Source organism: Pituophis catenifer, unplaced genomic scaffold (assembly GCF_029215685.1).
Source record: "Pituophis catenifer annectens isolate HBS135680 unplaced genomic scaffold, rPitCat1.0.hap2 SCAF_7, whole genome shotgun sequence".
Classification (NCBI taxonomy): domain Eukaryota; kingdom Metazoa; phylum Chordata; class Lepidosauria; order Squamata; family Colubridae; genus Pituophis; species Pituophis catenifer.
In genome coordinates this window covers 25,645,846-25,663,933 of record NW_027256887.1, presented here as the reverse complement: position 1 = coordinate 25,663,933, position 18,088 = coordinate 25,645,846, and the positions used below count along the sequence as shown (strand labels likewise).

Sequence of the window (18,088 nt, the reverse complement as noted above, 5' to 3'; positions counted from 1 at the left end):
TCTGCAATATACTACCAAGAATGGATACTGTGGGAACAACAATGAATTCCATATTGTTTAATTGGAAAAAACAGCTAGCCACTTTCTTTCTGCAAGCAAAAGAAGTTTGAATGCCACAAATGTAATTCTGGCAATGTAGTTTTACCAGCAGAATAATAAGTGTGGTGTTGGACTGGGAAGGGGCTTTATTTGAGGCAGATAGACCAAGTGCTTACTGCATAAGAATTCCTGGCAGGCAAGTGATGTCTTTTTAACTTGTATGTAAAACATAATTGTGTGCAGCTCTGAAAGGTGTCTGGCCTGTCATATGGTTGCTGTCGAAGCACAGCACCAGACCCAAGGCAGGATCTGATCAGAGGTGGAAGTGAACCAATCCCAAGCAGTAGACATCCCACCATTGCCATGCTTTCTGAATTCAGCCAAATGGGTGTGGAGCAGGCCGCATGGGAAAGTCTGCTTTCCTTCCTGCTTTTTTCAGAGAGTTTGCTATTGTAGTGTATGTGCACTTCAAGACCTGAGTAATTTTTTTTCTTTCATTCTTTTTGTCCTGTAGATCGCCAGTACCAACTGCAACATCTTTCCTCCCTACACAGCGACTCCAGCTTGGGAGGGCAGGGCTAGGTTTGTCACAGCTTTCCCTGTGGTGGCTGCCTGCCAAGTACAGCTATGGAGTTAGCCGTGGGGTGTGAGGTGAGAAAGAGATTGCATGGTCTGGGTATTTTTCTCCCCATCTTCCACTCTCTGGGGCAGATAATATTTGCCCTCAGTTTGGGTACATGGTCAGGAATGGATGCAGCTGGGAGCAGATCTCCTGCTGCTGCTGCTGCACCAGGCTTTCAACTCAACTTGTCTCAATGGCATTGGGTTGAGAAGTCCTGAAGCCATCCTAAAATGTAATTTATAAATTTATTGGGATTTTTTTCCCCACACCTCCCCATATCCCCCTCCCAGCCCAGAGATTTTGGTCCAGATTTTAAAAACAAACACATAAAATAAATTTAGATTAGCAGGGAGACAGAAATAGAACATGGACTGCTTGAACATTATTATGATAAGTTTCAAACATGCTTTTGACTTCTGCTGGGATTTTTAATATCTCTATAATTTAGTTGTTTGGATGTTTTTTGCCATGGAGGTTTGATAAGAGCTAAGGGAACTGGTTCAGCTGATTTCAAAGACCCCTTTGACTTAGTTCTTCCTTTTATGTTTCTTTGCAATGCCAAAATTAATCTTCATGCTTCTCTTCTCTTTGTTTTGTATAGGTTTTCTCCAGAGGCAGCTTCAAGAAGAGGTCTAAGCACAGCAGAAATGAATGCAGTGGAAGCTATTCACAGAGCAGTAGAATTTAATCCACATGTGCCAAAAGTGAGTTGTTGTGAATCTCTACTACTATTTGGTATAAGAATCAAAATGAATTTAAGTAGCAACTTAATTGCCAAATGGTGTCCCCTCATATGAAAAAAATATCCAATCCAGTCACTTAGAACAAAATTCTCTTTTGCCTCCGTTTTTTTGTCATCTTTTCTCCTTTTCTTCATAATTGATTTTTTTGGATGTCCTTTACATTTCTTGTTGTGCCTTTAATCGAATATAATGCTGACAGAAATATGCACACAGCTTTTGATTATTGACATGTAGCATTAAGTTGGAATAAAATTCAATTCACTTGGTTTTTCTTCTGAATAAATGTGGGTGAGCTTGTCAGCGTAGTTTTAGACAGCTATTCTTAGCTTACTCATAAGATTTAAAGAGTTCAATAGAGATAAGAAAATACAATCCCATAGTTGCATCCTATCTGCTGGGTCAGTGACCATCTGCCATTATTGGAAGCCAAAGTAGTAATAAGTTACTTTTCAGGGAAGAACTTTGGCAAAACAAGGAGGATGTGGCCAGGGAAGAATGTGACTTCATTTTAACAATCATAGAATCAGAAATGAAATGGGGATGGATACAATATGGCAAACAATAAAGAGAAGAAATTGTAGTTAGCAGTCAAGTTTTATTTTAATTGCCCAAAGTATTTTGGATTTAGAGGTGTTTAGAGGACTTTCAAGATGACGAATCTCTCCATTCTCAAGATCTTGGCTCGTATTGTTACAGCTAAAATGTACTTTGTTTGATAAATCTTGTGTTTGTAGTAATAAAGCATATATATAATGTTTCTGTGTGAGATTTGCTTGATGCTGAAGCTTTTGCATTGGGCCAGCATTTGTAAACTGACCAGCTTGATACATATATATTGTAAATAATTTCTGTGCAATTGCATTTTTTTTTCTTTTTCTTCTGTAATGCAATCTGCCAGGTCTGTCTTCTGTCTTTGTCACTCTGTTGCACCAATTACAGTTGCCTAAATCTTCCCATAGATCTTTTTAAATCTCAGGATCTGTTTTTTGAATTTGAGTAATACTTCCTGTGTTCCTCCTTTTCTTTCAAACCTTTTATGGGACTTTCCTGCTTTAGCTATTAAGACTTTTCACAAGTGTTGAGTAATCCTTTTTTTTTTTTTCATTTCCTTGTTCTTTTAATCAGAATGTAAAACTCTGTTAGGTGGATGGTCACCTAATTCAACTAGAATGTCAAAATGTGAATTTAAAACTTCTGCTCCATTATTCATGTTACATAAGTAAGAGTCAGAATTTCACAATGTGAGTTGTTCTGAAATTTACTTATAAAGCTATCCTTAAAATGTTTGTTTGTTGTTTCTTTTATATGCTGGCCTTCATACTGCAAAAAGAAGAGGGACATTTCTGTGCTTCACTAACACTATTTCCTTTTCTGTATTTGATCCATAATATAGTTTAGAAGAAGACTCAAAACACGTCTTCTCACTGAGAACTTTTCAAGTTTTGTGCATGTTAGATTTTATTACGATATTATATTACATCTCTGTAAACCACTTGGTGTTGTGGAAATGAGTAGCATACTGTATACTGTGTGTATAAGCAGCAAGTACACTGAGAATAAATATGGTGAGAAGTCAAAGCTCGGAACCAGTTTGTATCAGCATCCAAGCCAGGCACCCTGAGAAAGAATATGGATTCTCAGCATTCCCAAAACACTTTGACGAGTTCCGATTGGCTGAAGACAGACTGTCATTGGGAGTAGGGGGGGCTTGGATTAGGGGAAACTTTTCTGTATCTTTTGTTTGCAGGAAACCCAGAGCTAGCCTGACTTTACTGCAGCCATGGTCCCTTGGGATCGGGAAAAAGGAAGAGTGGGAAGAGAAGCCCATGGGAGAGACACTCGCCCATGGGAGCCATGGCATCTGCTGGCAGGAGACGTGAGTAGAGCTGGAGGAGTTGGAGGAAGAACCAATTGCAGGCGAGCTGGATCGTGAGGACTGGATGCTGGAGCAAGCCATAAAGTTCCTGAGCAGGGATTTTGGCAACCTCAAAACATGAGAAGGCCTTAGCACACCCTGCTAACCAGCCAGCTCTGGTTATGGTGAGCGATGGAGCAACCATGTCTTCCGCTACAATAGCAGCAGCAGTGGGCCCCACAGCAGCGGCAGCTGGCCCTGCATTTGGCCCCGCAGCCCAGCCTGCCCTGGCTATAGTAGCAGCAGCAGTGCAATGGAGAGACACTAGCCCTAGCCGTAAAGTTCAACAGAGACCCAAAGACGTTGGGGTTCTTCTTACTGCATGTCTGGACATACATGCAAGAGTATGGTCCAGAAATGGCCACCAAAGGGGCCAAGGTGCGGTGCATGACCAAGGCATTGGAGGGTACCACAGCTGAATGGATGGTCATCCTCCACACCGATGTCTCAGAACTGAGAAATTTTGACTGCTTCATGGCCATCCTTCAGAAGAGCTTTGAAGGCCCCTTATTGCAAATTGCAAAGCCAGAGACCACATAAAAACCATCAGCCAAGGGCGCAGGGAAGAGGCCGAATACACCCAAGAGTTTTGCGACCTGGCCTGCTAACTGACCGACTGGCCAGAAGATGGTTCTGATGCTTCTAAAATGGGTTAATCAACAATGTCTACAACACCTGTATCTCCAGGGGTGCCCCCCCACACTTCATGGCTGATATGTCCTAGCAGAAGAAGTGGAAATTGACCTGGCTCAATCCAAATACCGTCTGAGCCCTGGATAGCGAACATCCTTCCCTGAAACAAAAGAGGCTCCAAAACTGCCAGCATGCGAGCAGAGTCCACACTGATGATTCCCTGGCTGCTTCAGGTGTGGGAAGGAGGGGCACTGAGCTGTTGACTGCTAAGCTGCATCCTAACCCAGAAGGCAATTTTGAGTACTGCCAAAAAATTGGCAAAACCACCACAGAGAAACCACAAGACAGTCCTGAAGGGAGTAGAGGTCGTAGAGTGCACCCCATCCCCCAAGGATGGTGAGAGAATTCCGACTGGCCCAGTGGACAGTCCAGCAAGAAGCAAATCATACTACAATGATGATCCCTTGGTAAGTCGCCCAGGCAACCCAGTGACCATCCCCATAGAACTGGTGGCTCAATCCTTGGGTGCAAATGGAGGCTAGTAGCCTTCTTGGACTTGGGGTGCACCAGATGTCTGGTTAACCTTGCCCTAGTCAATAAACTGGGCATGAGATTCAGACAACTTAAAGTGCCCATAGCTTTTTGCCAGCTGGACAGCTCAGTGTCAGGGGGGATCCCAGCGACATTTATCACTGAGCCAATAGAGGTGAGGATGGACACACACGGTGACCCTGAGCTTTATTGTGGCCCCTGGCATGAAGAAACCCCTTGTGTTAGGACTCTCTTGGCTTCTGAAGTGGAACCCCTGTGTGAACTGGAGGAGGGGTTGCTAAAGATCCGGTGGGCTAGCTGCAAAGGGGGATGGGAGAAGGACCATAAAAAGCCTACTCTTAAGCTGCTGCGGGGAAAACCAAAAAGTGAGGTGGGAGCAGCCGCCAAAGACCAGCCCCAGGGCAATCATCAGATACCCAAAGAGTACTGGGATTTATAGGACGTTTTCAGTGAAAAGAGGTCAGATGCGCTCCCACCCCACCAGCCAACTGCCTATTCCATTAAAATCTTACTGCGGGCCAAACTACCTAAACCTAAGCTGTATTTCATGATCCCTAGGAATTGGAGGAACTGCAGACTTTAATAGAGAAAAACCTGAAGCATGGTTTCATCCAGCCCACCAGACTGAGGGTAGCTGCCTTGTTACTATTTAGGGAAAAGAAGGATGGGTCTCTTCATCAGTGTGTTGACTATCGGGGGGTTGATGCTGTCTGTATGGAAAATGTCTACCCCATCCTTTTAATGAAGGACATTCTAGCCCATTTGGCCAAGGGGAAGGTCTTCACCAAATTGGATTTGTGGAAGGCGTACTGCCAGGTTAGGATCAAGGCAGGATGAGTGCAAAACGGCTTTCAATTGCTACTTAAGATGTTTCCAATTCTGAGTCTTCCCTTTCGGTCTGCAAGGGGGCCCTGTTGTGTTCATGCAGACAATAAACAAAGTGCTGCATGAGCACCTGTACAAGGTGTACAAGGTGTACACGGGAGAGTTAGTCTACCTGGATGGTGTTTTAATCTACATTGAGACAATGGCAGAACATGTAAAACTAGTCAGAGCTGTGATCAAAAAACTTTGAGCGGCAAAACTATATGCCAAGCTATCAAAATGTGAATTTCATCAGAGTAAAATTTATTATCTGGGCTACCGCATTTCCCATGAGGGGATAGAGATGGATCCTGAGAAGGTGCAAGCAGTGCTAGAATGGACTCCTCCCTGCACCCGGAAGCAATTACAAAGCTTCCTGGGATTTGTGAACTTTTATCACCATTTCATTCCCTCATTCTCCCAGATAGCCCTCCCCATCATCAACCAGGTAAAGACAAAAGAGGAGGGAAAGGCCAAGCCCAGCCAGCTGCTTAAATGGACTATGGAATGCCAAGCCGCATTCGAAAAGCTTAAGCACCTATTTGCAGCGGAGCCAGTGCTGAAACACCCAGATCCTAATGCTCCCTTCGTTATTCAGGCTGACACCAATAATGTAGCAGTGGGCATGGTTTTTCTGCAGGAAAACGAGCAGGGGATCCTACAGCTCTGCACCTACACTTCTACATAGTTTAATGAGACAGAGAGTGGAGATGGGCAGTTTTGGAGAAGGAAGCCTATGTGGTGCGCTGGGCTCTCCTAACTTGGAGACATTTCCTAGCAGGGGAAAAAAACCATTTGAAATATGGACTGACCATAAGAATCTGGAGGCTCTAACCCCTCCCCACCCCTGAGGTTATTGCCCAAACAAGTTTGTTGGACTCAGTACTTAAACCGCTTCCTCCTAGGGGGCGGAAACTTCCTAGTAGATGCTTTATCCAGGCTATTGCAATACAATAGTTCAAAACTGGAGGTGATTAGGGCGGTTATCCCCTCCAGTCACTTCCCGGGCCAAGGCCAAAATGAAAACTGAAATAGCCAATGATCTAAAGGGTGTGCTAAAGGCAGCTTTGAAGGAAAAAAAAAGGTGAATGTACAATGTAAGATGGTCTAGCTTGCATAGGGGCCAAACTATACATCCCACAAAGCCAACAGTTAATGGTTCTACAAAAAGCCATGATTCAAAAGTGGGACACTTTGGCTTTGTAAAAACTCTACACCTTATGAAGCGGCAATTTTGGTGGTCATCACTGAAGAAAAACAGAGAGAGTTATGTAGCTGCCCTATTTGTGCCTCCACCAAGAAGTGACAAGGGAAGACACAAGGGATTCTCCAGCCAGTAGCAGAACCTAAAGCCCTATGGAAAGAGATATCAATGGACTTTATAGAACTGCTCCAAAACTCGGGCAATACAGTAATTTGGGTGATAACCGACTTGTTTTTCAAACAAGTGCACTTTATACCCTGTAAAAAAAATCCCCTCTGCCCGCACATTGGCTAAGTTTTTCATGCAGCACATCTACTGGCTGCATGGTACTCTAGCAAGAATAATCTCAGATTGCAGAGTCCAATTCATGTCACGATTTTGGCAGGAGTTCCTAAAACTTTTGGGCACCACTCGGCCTCAGTTCCTAGCATCATCTGGCTACTAATGGTGCCTGTGAATGTACAAATGGGGTATTACATTATCTGTTGGAGCAGTATCTCAAGTATTACATTAATTATTAACAAGACAATTGGGAAAACCTTCTCCCTTTCACGGGAGTCGCCTACAGTAACGCAGTACACAAAAGCACCAGGTTCATTCCATTTAAAGTTGCCACAGGTCAGGACTTTGTATCTATCCCTGAGGTGCCTTTGCCCCCCCCCCCCATCACTAAAAAAATGGGTCACTACCAGTGGTGGGTTGCTCCCGGTTCGCATTGATTCACAAGAACCACTAGTAAAAATTAGTAGTAGTTCGGAGAACTGGTAATAACATTGGCTGGCCATGCTCCCAAACTGGTCCTGGCCTGGTTGCCGCTCGCTTACCCTGCCCACCTCATCAGAGGCTTTTTTTTTTTTAATTTACTTTTAAAAGCATTTTTTTCTACAACTTCTTCAGCCAAAAAAATGCTTTTAAAAGTTAAAAAAAAAAAAGCCTCTGATGATCGCGCGGCTCAGCTGTTATCATCAGAGGCTTCTAAAAGCATTTTTTTCTGCAACCTTTTTTTTTCTCCCCACAATTGTAATATCTTAATCTAAACATTTACCTTTTTATTGTATCACCACAAATCTTAATTTCCAAATAACACAACTCAATATTTAATTACAATTATTGCCCTAAATTCTATCTATATACCCATATCCTAGGACCCATTACATTAAATCTTTAAATCCTAATCTCTTTTAACTTGCATCTATATTTCTTAAGCTTCTCACACATTACACTCTTCATTTTACACAAAGTCATTTCATTATTACAATCTTATTATCTTCATTTTACTATTCATATCAACATATTCACCTTTATTTTCATAATCATTTTATTATTACCATCAATTCCATTTTAAATCTATTTGTCTCTTGATCATCTTCTTTTGGCTGTTTTCCAGCATATTCATTTATTATTTGGCTGTTTCCCAGCATAATCATCTATTGTTTTGGCTGTTTCACAACATATTCATATTAATTGGCTGTCTCCCAGCATATTCATCTTTATTTTACTATCACATCCCCCCCCAAAAAATAATAATAACACATCACCATCTATTTTTTGGCTGTTTCCCAGCATATTCATCTATTATTTGGCTGTTTCCAGCATATTGAGGACCCGGTTTGTGGGGGCAATAAGCTGACTTTGTATAAATATACAAAAGGATGAAGGCTATTGCTGAGCACATTGTAAGCCGCCCTGAGTCTTCGGAGAAGGGCGGCATATAAATCAAATTAAAAAAAAAAAATATTCATTAAGCATATTCTTAATTTTACTATTTATATCTGTGTAATCCCCTATTTTATTTTACCTTCCATCTATACATTATTTAATCATATTGTCATTCTTAGCTTTGTCTGCAATTTAACATTGAGACATCAGACACATCCCCATATAAATCAATAAAATTTATTGGATTCTTCTCATATTCATATTCATTCTTATTTATCAATACTATCCATCTTTACTTTGTTTTTCTATTTTAATTACATTGTTTTATTTTCCATCCTTATACATCTATAAACACCTCCTTTTTATAATTAATATTCATCTAAACATTACATTTTCATTTTTAATCAAACTATTTTTATATTCTTTTTTTCCCAACCGTGTATATTTTATTTCTTCATTTCCTTGTCTAGCAATATATATTCCATTTCAAATTCAGTATTCCCAAATTTAATTCTCCATGTGTCATTTTATTTCTTTTTGTTACTTCTATTCCATGTAAAGTACATCGACTTTCCTTCTTTTGTTCCTGCGCCAATCAGTAACAATTATAAAAGTTCCGTTGTATTTCCTCTTTCTTTCCACCAAAGAAGCCGTCTGTAGAAAAAGAAGAGACCTCCAGCACCAAAATCCCATGGCTATTATTTATAATTTCAGAGTGTTCCAAAACAAACAGCAAGTTACAATGTTTCTTTTTACAGCAGGTGTATCTCTGCAATCCACACTTTCCCTTAGTCACTCCAGTATCCATTTTGTTGCAATTATGTAGCAGTCCAATTTAACTCTCTTCTTCTCTTGAGTTTTAAGTGTTGAATCCCTACTTTTTTCTTTTTTCAAAGTCCAATTCTAATTTGAGAATTTTTTCCAGTCTCTTCAGCATGCCTCAATGTTTAATTGTTCCAATTGAATCTATACCAAAATAAATTTCCTAGCGGGTCTTTCCTCCTGAAGTTACTTTTCAAAATCTTCTATGCCCCTCAAATCCACAGCCGCTGTTTTAAGGCTAGGGGTCTTACAAGTATCAATCATTGCTCTAGTGTTGTTTCAAACCTAGGTTGGTGTCACTCACCCGGCTTCAAAGAGCTTCATTCTTTTCCTCTTTCCTCCTGCTCATCTCTTAGTTCGATTTGTCCCAGCTTTGTGGCAGCCGCCATGGCTGCCGCCCCCCACTGCCGACTCACAGAGAGTTCCCTCCGACCTCCGAGGAACTTGCCTGTTCCTCTTGGTCGTCCGAGGCACCTCTCTTCCTACCCCGTCCCTACAGGATGGTTCTGGTCCAAAGACTCATCGGCGGCGGTTTGGCAGTCGGGTTTTTCACGGGACTCCTCAGAGCCTGCTATTTCCCCAGCTGTCTCACCACAACGTGAAACCGGAAGTCTTTTCTGCAACCTCTTAAGGTTGTAGAAAAAATGCTTTTAAAAGTTAAAAAAAATGTGGCCACGCCCACCCGATCACATTACCCCCACCAAGCCACACCCACAAAATAAGCCACGCCCACAGAACCTGTAGTAAAAAAAAAATTAGAACCTACCCCTGGTCACTACAGAATATCTGACTGCTAGTGAGAAAAACTTTGGATGCTAGAGAAGCATATAAGACACAAGTTGATAAAAAACATATTAAGCCAAGGACCTTATAGTGGGAGATAAGGTCTATTTATCAAATTCTTACAATCTAGACAACTGTCCAAAAAAATTGGGGCCAAAATATGTTTGACCTTTCCCCATAAAAAGGATTATTAACCCAAGGACTGTGGAACTTGAGCTGCCAAAAATGCTCAGACATGTTTACCCAGTGTTTTATTGCAGCCTATTGAAACCAGAGATCACATCTTCCCTACACCCTACATTGCAACACCTCCTGATCCCATTATGATCAAGGGAGAGCAACACTTTGATGTCAAGGACATTTTGGACTCCCATATACATTGATAGCAAGGAAAGACTTCCCTTCCTTGGAGACCGAATGGGTCAATTCCCAACATATTAAAGACTCCAGACTGGTTAAAAAAAATCATTAACAGTAACGAGATAAACCTCAGTGAACCACCTGCTAATTAGAGACTTTCTACTTGTCTCTCTTTCCCCTCTCCCCCCCCCCTCGTCCAGGACTAATGTCTCTGTCAGGGGGAGCTGAATGTCAGATCTGCCTGGTTTAGCTTGGTGCCCCACTGGCATCCTGCCATCAAAGGCTAGAAGGGGGGAGAGGGAAGATAGATGCACAATAAAGCTGTGTGTATATGTAATGGGAAATAGGGAGGGGGGAATGACAGGTGATAAAGACTAGAGAAGCTCGGAATCAGTTTGAATCAGAATCCAAGCCCAGGCACCCTAAGATAGAATATGGATTACCTCAAAACATCTCAGCATTCTCAAAACATTTCAGCAAGTTCCAATTGGCTGAAGACAGACTGGTCACAGGGGGGAGGACTGAGGGGAAACATTTCTGTATCTTTTGAGCATGGGAAACCCAGAGTTAGCTTGACTTTACTACAGCCAACATCTTTTTAATAAAAGAACCTTTCGCTTCAACCAAATGGAGTTGAGGGTCTTTCTTTCCTAAGGGATCAGATTGGGGCAGATCTGACAGTATGCATAATTTTACCTTGACCTATATTTTGTAGAAAACTATTAACCCAATGTATATTCTTGCAATGTCTTATATATACCACTTCACACTCCATTTGTACGCTCAGTACAAAAGGTTTTTTGGATAATGCTTTGGATTTAAAAATATTTTTTTCTGTATCTTTTTAAGGAGAGAGCTGTTTATTGTTTTGTGCTATCTGTAAAGAGATGAAGAACATGGTACTTGCAATTTGCTGGTATATTTTAGCATTTATGATACATGAGCAATTTATTATCAAAAGCAGTAGATGAAAATATAGATTTAACTTTTGCCGCTGAACAATATGCAGTGCTGGCAGAGCAGGAGGGGGCTGGGGTATAATGATATTTACCTTTTATGTTTGGATCATGACTGTATGCTTGCTGTTTTTCTGTTGTAGTATCTCCTAGAAATGAAAAGCTTAATATTACCCCCTGAACATATTTTGAAGCGAGGAGACAGTGAAGCAATTGCTTATGCTTTCTTTCACCTTCAGCATTGGAAAAGAGTTGAGGGGGCTCTGAACCTCTTACACTGTACGTGGGAAGGCAGTAAGTAATTCACTTTCTTAGAAGCATATGACAGGAAGTGAGTACTGAATGCTTTTAGATAATGTTTTTCTTTGCAAAGCAGCACCTAAGTTAAAAATCCTTTCTGCTCAGTTCAAAGTACTATTTAATCATACAATGACTGAGCATATTTTTAGTTGAAACAGTGTAATAATTTATATACAGATATGCCCAAGAAAGGCATCATAAGATCTCACTCCATTCTTTGAGCTTTTTTGCTGAGGTTGTTTAGCAAATAATTGCAATTGTTAAGCGAGAAATCACGTGACTGCAATTTGTGGCCTTCCTGCTGGCTTTCCCATTGATTTCATTTGTTGGAAGCCTCCTGGGAAGGTTACACTTAGTGTAACCTTCCATAGTGTAACTTTGAGCTTTAATTTTAAGGCTTTGAGCTTCAAGTAAACAGCATCACACTTGGATAGTACTTGGATGAAAGATTTCCAGGGATCACGAAGCCTATAGAGCAGATCAAAAAGCTGAAAAATATTATGGAATGGGAATGCACACTTTCATAGACTTCCTATTTCTAAATGGTTATTCAGAGTACACAGCAGTGCAAAAATAACACCTCTCTGAAGTTACTTTAAATTTGTTATGGTTTTTTTTTGGGAGAGATTGAACCAGAAGCACTCCACAGCCCTAATACAAATGTTTGCAATATTGCTGTAATGTTTGTTTACATCATATAGGTATATTTTAGTGGTAGTAGTATAATAGAACATATACCAGTATCTATGGTTACATATTATTTAGAACATATTAATTCTAGGAGAGCTGTTGAAGAACACATTGCCTAAGACTGCTATCCCATATCTTCCTGTAGTACTCTTGTATGCACACATCTGTTTCTAGTAGCTTTTAATTTCTTACACTTTCCAACTTAAAAGTTAATGACTTTGTTGTTTTCAAAAAGAAGGCTGCTATACTGCAGAATAAAGCCTTATCTCTAGAATTCCTTGGAACCCACATCCAAAAAGTAAGGCTGCTGGGTACAGCTGATTCATTTTGATATGCACCCAGAAAAAAGTTAAGGGTATAGATGAGATAGTGGTGGCTTACTCTGTATCTTCTCCTTTCTCTTTGATGCAAGTATATACTGTAGGTGTTCTATGGATGCATGTTTTGGAGCTCAGTTTACATTTCTCACTTGTTAAGTAAACAATTTTTTTATTTTTTAACTTAACTAGTTTGGCTTCTGAGAAATGTGTTTTATAATTAGATATGCTAACTTTGGTAACTGTTTTATAAGAGTGACACACCTCCTATGTCAATAATTTTGTGAGAACATCCATGAAATCCTTAGAATCCAAGTAACCCTACCACCACTAAAAGACTAGAGGGTATATACATTTTCCTGGGGGTAAAATCAATTGTAATTAATGGGACTTACTTTTCAATACACATGTTTAAGGTATTTTGATGATCCTCCTTTGCCATATTATTTATAGATGTTCTTTCCTTCTAAAGGCAGGAAAATCAAATTCTTAAACATGCCATATATTGATTCAATTTATTTGTATAGGAATTTGCTTTGTGGCACATTATGGATAAACAGATGGAAACTACATTAAATTCAGAACAAGGTGGACTATATGCAACTTCAAAGAGAAGTTCAAAAGTTCACTGGATTTCACTGCATTGAACTCTACCTAAGTAAAAGGTATAGTGGACTTTAACTCCCATAATTTCAACCAAGCACCGACCTATCATTAGCCACATTGACTAGGGATTATGGGAATTGAAAGGCCGCACATCTAGAATCCATTAAATTGGAGAAAGTTACTCTGTGGTCTTCAAAACTTGTTTCTTTTTCTTTAGCTTTCAGAATGATCCCTTATCCTTTGGAAAAAGGGCACCTTTTTTATCCTTATCCCATTTGTACTGAAACAGCAGATAGAGAACTTCTTCCATGTAAGTTTGATTTTTTTTCCTGGTTTTATCTTTAAATAAGCAAGAACAATTTATCTGAATTGGCTCATAAATAAGGAAGGTTTCTGCTGTATAAATTTACCCAGATTCTCAGAATGGAATATAAGGCTTATCAATATTTGGTTTTGTACAGCGATTTATTGCTGCCTGAGATGTAGCAACCCAGGTTTGAGTTGGATTACAAGTCCATTATTACATTTTCATCAACTCCCAGGTTGAAAGACAAACTCGCTAAATTTGTTAATTCCTCTGCTAACCTGGAATTAAAGTTAGATATAACTGTTTTTATTTGCAACTTGGGTTGGGAAAGAAAAATGTTGGTTCCTGAAGCTGGAGTTAATTCAGTTTCATACTTCAATGTTGTATTATTTTATTAACTCTGTTTTTAGTTTAATGAAAGAAAAAGATATTTAATTATTAACAGCATACAAGTACAAGTACAGTATAAAATTAGTTGTAAGAATCATGGAGATTTATAATAAAAATAATTTTAGGAAATTTAACCAGATTGGTTGAAATCTGTAACTCGGCTTAAGTGTTTCACTTTTTTTCTCATTATCTTCTTGGCAGCATTTCATGAAGTCTCTGTTTACCCCAAGAAAGAGCTTCCATTCTTTATTCTGTTCACTGCTGGACTATGTTCTTTCACGGCTATGTTGGCCCTTCTGACACATCAGTTCCCAGAACTAATGGGAGTTTTTGCAAAAGCAGTGAGTAGCATGTCCTTGTTTGCTTATTTTTTGATGGATCAAGGGGAAGTAAATGAATTATGGGACAACAGGTTTTTTAATCAGCAAGCAAAATGGTTGCTGTTTTTTTGCCATACGGCAACTATTCTTTACAAATCATTATTTGTCACTATATTTTAGCAATGAGTTGGAGGAATGTGCTTTGAGTTGGAATGTTACTAATCTGTTGCCAGGGGTCTTCCAATGTGACAAGATATTTCAAATGAAATGAATAAAATATATGGTTAACTCAAAAGAAACATACCACTTTTTAAATGTCTTATGACAGGAACACTTAAAATATTATATTCACAAATGGGAAGATCACATGCAGTATTAATTAATGTTTTCAACTGGCATCATGTGAATAGTTCTCAATGTGAGACTTCTATTTATTGCATTTGATTTGATTTTGAGAGCAGCCAACTCCTTAACAAGTCTGGGCAGCTTACAATAAAAAAAGAAAAAAATCTGTGAACATATATGAGATCATGTATAATAGAATCAAAAGATTAAATGCTACAATAAAGTAAAGAAATATAAGTCAGATAAAATGTAAACTAAGATTCAAATCCAGACTTACCACCTAAGCAAGGGAGTTCCAGGAATATATATTTTGTCATGCTCTTGCTACTTTTTCATTTTTAGTGATAAATGATCAGTTTAAAAAAAAAGGGGGGGGGAGAGGAAAGCTTACATATTTTTGTTTCTAATGCAGCCCTATCAGTATCTTGCTCTTATGATCTGACCAAATGTTATTTTTTATTATCAGTTCAATTTCTGGCCGGTCCATCACCATATTCTTAAGAATCCCTGTCAAACTATTCTGTATATTATAAAAATTCTGTCACTACCTCTGGACACCAGCCTTTCCTACCTTCATGTCCTTCTGAAGTAAGGAAACTCCATAGTTAAGAATTCTGAAAGTTGCCTTAAGGACACCATAAGAGAAATGAGAGGCCAATAGTATATGAGGCAAAAACAGAACAAAATGCTTGGAAAAGACAGACCATGATTGAAATAAGGATGATCAGTTTAATGAAGATAGGAACATTGGGATAAAGTTTGATGGTATAACTAAGCAAGAGCTCCATGATTAAAACAAAGTCATCAGAGAGGCCAACAGAGTACTGGAAAACCTAGTCATAATAGAAGAGAAATCCTCAGTGAGTTGAAAAGGGCTTAAATCATCCATCAAAATATATCTGAACTATTAATTATTTCCTTTGTAGTATACTATCTTTGGAAAAGTCATCAGGATGTTTTGTTCTGGAGATTAAATAATCTTTATATTAATATATTAATTGATTTAAAGTTATCTACTAAATATATTAAAAATTATTTCAAATGAAAACTTATTATTCCAAGCTAGGTTGAGTGGTACAAATCAGATAACCATAACTCTTTTCTTGCAGTTTCTTAGTACTCTCTTTGCTCCCTTAAACTTTGTGATGGAAAAAGTGGAAAGCATCCTGCCCTCCAGTCTCTGGCATCAGCTAACAAGGATCTAACGGACAGTTCTCAATGACTGCCATATTTTCTGTGCCAACTCCCTGTTGACTATCAGAAAGCATGATTTCTTTTTTAGAAGAGAACCCATTTTAATCTCTTCATAAATTGTCTATCATACATTTTTGTTGTACAAAATACATCGATGTTTGATTCTATTTTGCTTTCAAAAAACAAAAAATAAAAAAATAAACTTTTGTGTATGGCAACCATTTGATCTTGTTTTAATTCTCTTCCAGTTTCCATGAGGAATTGAGTATCATGATTGAGTACTAGAACTGTCAATTAAAGTAGGGGAATACAGAGCATGTCCTCCCAGGTTATATTCCAGAAGAATGAGGAAGTTTAGGACAGATTTAGAGGGTGAGGTGAAAGGATGTAACTAAGAAGAGCTGGGAGTTTAGGAAAATCTCTGTCAGAGGGACAGTGTTAAATATTTAGTTCCAGGGAAGGCAAAAATTGACAGTCTATAAATATGTGATGTTAAAGGAACTGGATTATAAACTAATCTTAACCAATTTCCTTGTTTAAAGATCAGTACAAAGGGACTACAGTGTTCTGCAGAGTCTCATTTCTGAGTCATGTTTAGTCAAATATATAAAACAAAAGATAAAAGGCCATTTCCAAACCAGGAAAGGGTTTAGTGGTAGCAGTAAAACCAATAAACATTTCAGAGATTATTTCCATTTTAATAGGATTTTTTGATTCTAACAATTTTTTGAAAAATTAAAGGATGCCCACAACAGTGAGTATACATAAAGCATGCCAAATGTGGGTTAGAAGTTAGGAAACAAAAAGGAAGCTCATGAGAGACTGAATAATACCAAACAAATGAGGTAAAAATTGTCAGAAAAGACATTAATTGCCAACTATAATTGGAAACACAGGCAGAGAAACAGGTCTTCAACACGCAATTGTGGTTCTAAACTGTATCAGTAAATAGGTCACCTTTATTAATACAATATACCTCATGAAAGTGTCAGCTGAGAGGAAATGAGATTTCTTCATCATAAGAAACTATATTGTAGGGTAGTGTATACAAGGGGTGAGGGGGCAGATAAAATCCACCAGGGAATAATTAGTAAGTCTGAAATGGAACTGAGGAATCCAGAGGAAGGAAGGAGACCCATTATGTGGTATGTGAGAAATACTAGCAGCCTTTGACTGTAATGAGAACAAATATACAATAGACAAAGAAAATAATTATTTCAATCCACAGACTCTAAATTTATATTTTAAAACACTTATTAGGTTGTAATAGACCCAGTGCTTGTGGTAATTTTAGGTATTGGAAACCAGTGGAGCAATATTTTATATTTGCATTAGCTGACATCATTGCTGCTGCCATTTTCCATTATAAAGCCCTCAAAATATTATTGACAAATATTGGGAAAATTTATCTTAAAAGAAGTTAACTTGAAACAAAAACCTTTAATTTAATATTTAAATTTATATACCGCCCTTCTCCCGAAGGACTCAGGGCGGTGAACAGCCATAGATAAAAAACATAGAATACAAAATTTAAAAACAATTTAAAAATATATTGAGCAATTTGGCCTGACAGTTAAAATTCCCCATTTAAAATTAAAATTAAAATTACACCATTGGAGAGTTAGGCCAGCCCGGCTTGATGAAATAAAAAAGTTTTGAGGGCCCAATGGAAAGTACGTAGATCCAGAAGCGTCCGTATCTCCGGGGGGAGCTCGTTCTAGAGGGCAGGTGCTCCCACAGAGAAAGCTCTCCCCCTGGGGGCCGCCAGTCGACATTGTTTGACCGACGGCACCCGGAGGAGCCCCTCTCTGTGGGAGCGTACTGGCCGGTGGGAGGCTCTCGGTGGCAGAAGGCGGTCTCGTAAGTATCCAGGTCCTAAGCCATGGAGCGCTCTAAAGGTGGTCACCAACACCTTGAATCGCACCCGGAGGACCACCAGGAACCAGTGCAGCTCACGCAGGAGAGGTGTTACATGGGAGCGCCATGACGCTCCCATAATCACCTGCACGCGGCTGCATTCTGGACCAATTGGAGCCTCCGGGTGCTCTTCAAGGGGAGCCCCATGTAGAGAGTGTTACAGTAGTCCAGGCGGGAAGTGATGAGAGCATGAGTGATCGTGCACAAAGAGTCCCGCTCCAGAAAGGGATGCAACTGGCGAATCAGGTGAACCTAATAGAAAGCCCCCCTGGCCACAGCCGTCACATGTTCTTCTAAAGATAACCGTGCATCCAGGAGGACACCCAAGTTGCGAGCCCTCTCCGTGGGGGCCAGTGACTTGCCCCCAATAGTCAGAGATGGCACCAACTGACTATATCGGGACGCCGGGAGCCACAGCCACTCTGTCTTGGATGGGTTGAGCCTGAGCCTGTTTCTCCCCATCCAGATCCGCACGGCCCCCAGACACCGGGACATCACATCAAGGGCATCATTGGGGTGGTCTGGGGTGGAGATGTACAGCTGAGTGTCA

At 39.7% G+C, this 18,088-nt stretch overlaps 1 protein-coding gene across 3 annotated transcripts in view; it reads left to right on the top strand.

Annotated features, from left to right (window-relative positions):
* ST7 (suppression of tumorigenicity 7) overlaps positions 1 to 15,713 on the top strand; it is a 145,574-nt gene extending 129,861 nt beyond the window's left edge. For 2 of the 3 annotated variants that reach the window (XM_070947646.1, XM_070947647.1), the window contains exons 11-15: positions 1,263 to 1,365; positions 11,296 to 11,446; positions 13,283 to 13,375; positions 13,964 to 14,103; positions 15,537 to 15,713. In XM_070947646.1, coding sequence (XP_070803747.1) covers positions 1,263 to 1,365; positions 11,296 to 11,446; positions 13,283 to 13,375; positions 13,964 to 14,103; positions 15,537 to 15,632 — 583 coding nt within the window. In that variant the 3' untranslated portion in view covers positions 15,633 to 15,713. Of the gene's footprint in view, positions 1 to 1,262; positions 1,366 to 3,151; positions 3,178 to 11,295; positions 11,447 to 13,282; positions 13,376 to 13,963; positions 14,104 to 15,536 lie in introns of those variants that run through there. The other variant, XM_070947649.1, reaches the window with a different exon arrangement.
* Positions 15,714 to 18,088: the final 2,375 nt, after the last annotated feature.